The sequence below is a fragment of the Centroberyx affinis genome, unplaced genomic scaffold, assembly GCF_046629955.1.
Source record: "Centroberyx affinis isolate AG114_WGS23_722 - 3 ecotype Tasmania unplaced genomic scaffold, CSIRO-AGI_Caff_v1 ptg003905l_1, whole genome shotgun sequence".
Taxonomy (NCBI): Eukaryota; Metazoa; Chordata; class Actinopteri; order Beryciformes; family Berycidae; genus Centroberyx; species Centroberyx affinis.
This window is the reverse complement of record NW_027281739.1, coordinates 1-3675: the sequence shown is the minus strand read 5'-3', so window position 1 is coordinate 3675 and position 3675 is coordinate 1. Positions and strand designations below refer to the sequence as shown.

Sequence of the window (3675 nt, the reverse complement as noted above, 5' to 3'; positions counted from 1 at the left end):
AAGTTAATTCTCTGTCATCTTGACAGCAGTTGCCTACTGGTCCTACAAAAGGTGCCATTATATTGCACATGACAGAACACACATTTCCATTTTTTTTTTTTTTTTTTCAAGTAATTTGTCCAATATTCCTGTGACTCCTCATGGTCCATATATTTTAAGTATGTGGTTACACCATAGGGTTACACAAGTTCTACACGCCATCTTTGGTGCCATGAATTTCCTTACATCACCAGGCGGAAGCTCTCGAAACCGGTTTCATAAAAGATGTTGGACCTAGTACTATCAAGATAGTTCCGATCCTATTGTAGTCTGTGGAAACTTTGTCGGCACCAACCACCACCCAGTCGCGTTGTGGGACATACGATCTTAAACATTACGCTGTTGACTAAATCAAATAAGTATCGCAGAAAAAGCAAACATTAAACCGAATGCGCGAGTCCCAGCTAAAAAGCGGTCCAAATTGCCTAAAATCATAAATAATTTAAGCGAAAACGGAAGTGGCCAACAGTGAAGCATCTCAATTCGACTGGATACTTCCTGGTTTCATTTTCAGTTTCTCGTTCTGCTATTGGCTATGAACCGCCCGGCTCTTATCCTCTGTCCAATGAGCGGAGCTGGCACAGCATCCTCTGGGGCAGGGGGACTTCGCGGGAAACCAGCTGCAGTCGGGCCACAAGGCGTCTAAAGGTTTTAAGGTTTCAGCCGAGCTCCATAATAAACAACTTCCAAAATCAATAAATTGTTAATCAGTCGGTTTCGAGCTATTGCGTGTTAAAACGGAGCGGTGACAAGCCTCAAATCTTCGTCTTTCCAGGAGTGCAACCCCCTGGCTACTATGCTAGCATCCAACGCTAGTTAGGTTGTCAGACTGGCTAGCAGCTGCCTTTGCTAAATGCGTCTGGATAAAGAAATCATCTAACAGTAACGTTATCAAGTAGAAAGAGACAAAGGAGCAGTCGCTGTCACGCGTAAAGGACGGTTGAAAATGAGTTTGTTCAATTTGGACCGTTTTCGTTTCGACAAGAAAGGGGCGACGGCGACAAACAAAGACCAACATAACGGATCCATAAGTCCGGAGTCTGAGAAGGAGAACAAGCCAGGTAACGATGGCGAATGTTAAAGCTAGCTAGTGGTAGCCAGATGAGCTAAGGCAGATGTGTCCGACATGCTAACGTTAGCTTCAGGTAACTAGCCTGCTAATTTGTCGACTGGCTTGTGCTGTGGGTCAGCGGTTCCCAATGTTGGGTCCGGGAACCGTCAGGTGTCCTTGAGGAAGTTCCAGTGGGTCCGCAATTAAATGAGGAATAGTTTAATTTTACCGTTACATTACTAATTTGAAGTGAGGTAACGTTAGGTGACAATAGTATAGATATGGCTGCTGTCATCATTTTTCACTCTGCCCGCTGTTATCACCCCACTTACAGTGTAGACACTTGTCCAGTTCTCTACCAAATAATCTCTAACAGCATAAATATTCCCAAATGGTGGTAGACAATTAGACAAAATCTTGTCAAATGGGGGTCTGTAGCCTGTGTATTTTCTTTAGGGGGGGGTAGGAACATGACATGAAAATATTTGGAAACCCCTATTTTAGTTACTGTACCCATATAGCATGATGCAGCTATAACTTGAGAGGAGCCTAGACACAGAAGGCTGAACATTGTTATGTAATTTAAAACCTAACTAACTGCAAACATTGCAAATTCCCAAACCTACCTAAGTTTGCAAATAATTGTCAAAGTGCATCCTAGTCATCATCATAATAATAACAATAATACATTAGTCTTGTATAGCGCTTTTCTAGGGACTCAAAGACGCTTCACATACAGGGTAAAATCATTTAATAGGTACATGTATAATAAAAAATAAACGACAAGAATAAAAGTAGGTAGTTAAAACTGGTGGAATCATGAGATGGAGGGAAGGGAGAGAGAGGGAAGGAGGTTAACAGGTGAAAGAGCTTGAAGAGGTGGGTTTTGAGGGCATGTGTTAGATGTTTTTAGATATATGCTGTTATGTATGCTGCTATTCTTGCAAATACATGAGCAATCATGTTTTCCCATCCTATTTTTCAGCTCATGTGAAAACTGTTAAAAGCCCGGGGAAGTCCCATTCCCGAGGAGTGGTGTTTGAGGATTCCATTTGTATCACCAGTGACTCGTCGGACGAAGAATTCCTCTCTGATCCAAAGAGCAAAATATCATTAACCAGGAAATCCAAGTAAGTGTCCGCTAAGATGGCAATGTGAAATGTTGCCATCTGAACATTTGTGTGCATACTGTTGCAGTATCTTGCAATGCCAATGGCTTTTTAAACTATAGGTTGTGACCCATTACGGGTCTTGGGCCTCTTTCTGATTGGTCCCCAGATGACAAGAACAGAAATGTGCTTTTATTTATCTGGGTCTGGGGACAAAAGTCTAAATTGCTGATTTTGGATCTCAAAAAATGTATGCTTCACTCAAAAGTAGACAAGCTATGAAGGCTTTGTGGCTATCAGCTAAAATAATTTCAAGTGTCTATCAGACAGATCAAAGGTTAGTCTGCTGTTTCAAAGTTAAATTTGACACGTAGGCCATATAAGATCAGCCACGATTAAAATGTGGTCCATATATCATACATTTGTTTGGCAGAGAATGTCCCTGTGTGCACATTTTTTTTAGTTTAGATCATAAACCTTTGGTGTAATAAAACTACATTGCTGTGTCTTAATGTCCAAGGTCTTAAGAAAGAAACTTAAATCACTTTGAACCTTTCAAATTGAGACTGTCATTGCTTCTGCTTTACCATCCCTTTGTCTGTCTGCTATAGGGAACCTGTAAGGAAACCATCCAAAAATGAGGTGAAGGATCAAACGGATGACGATGACAAAGAACTGGAGGAAAAAATGACCAAACTACTGGAGATCTTCCCTCAGTTGAAGAGGGAGGAACTACTGGAGGTCAGTAGTGATAGAGCGGAGGTTTGAGAGGTTTATCTCCCCTCCTGGGATCCAGGCTCATAAAATACATTGTTGATCTTTTCATGTTGGGGGTCCACCAGAATAAGGTATCTGACAAAACAGTAGAATATAACATCAACTTACTTGTTAAAAGTCTGAACATATATAACAAGGTTTTGACAAGATGTAGCCCCTCATAGTCTGTCCCACTCAAATGGGAGGGAATGGACATAAAAACTCCTCATCATAGCTTTTCTGAAGGGCCTTTTCAAAGTAGCCTAATCTAGTCAATTTTGCTGACAACTTTAGTTGCTTAATTAGTTGAAGAAACGGTATGCTTATACAACCTCATTTGTTTCTTCCAACACTTAGTAGAGCTAACAGTCTCAACAAGTGCATCTCCAGTAAACTCTGCTCTGTACATGACCTTATTCTTGGGAGTGTTGATTATAAGACGTAACACTCACTCTTGACCTCTGGTCCTTGCCCTGTTCAAACCTTCTTGTCCCATTCTGTTTACAGGTGATTGGGAGCACAAGCACATTGGATGGGGCTGTAGCTGTATGCATCATGAAGTTTGGTGATAAAGGAGGTAAAGATTGGCTGTGTTTTCCTTATGTACTAAATGCTCCTTCATGCAAAGCTTTTAACAAAAGTAAAGCTTGATCAATGCAACACGAGATAAACACCTTCCTTAGCTAATAGTTGGAGTGACAATCATCAGTATCCTGCAAA

At 41.1% G+C, this 3675-nt stretch overlaps 1 protein-coding gene across 1 annotated transcript; it reads left to right on the top strand.

Annotated features, from left to right (window-relative positions):
* Positions 1-665: 665 nt before the first annotated feature.
* On the top strand, positions 666-3532 carry LOC139663057 (SWI/SNF-related matrix-associated actin-dependent regulator of chromatin subfamily A containing DEAD/H box 1A-like; the record flags this gene model as incomplete). The annotated part of the gene is made up of 4 exons (XM_071541586.1): positions 666-1100; positions 2076-2220; positions 2811-2940; positions 3463-3532. Coding segments are annotated over exons 1-4 (460 nt in total), but the record flags the coding sequence as incomplete, so codon positions are not given.
* Positions 3533-3675: the final 143 nt, after the last annotated feature.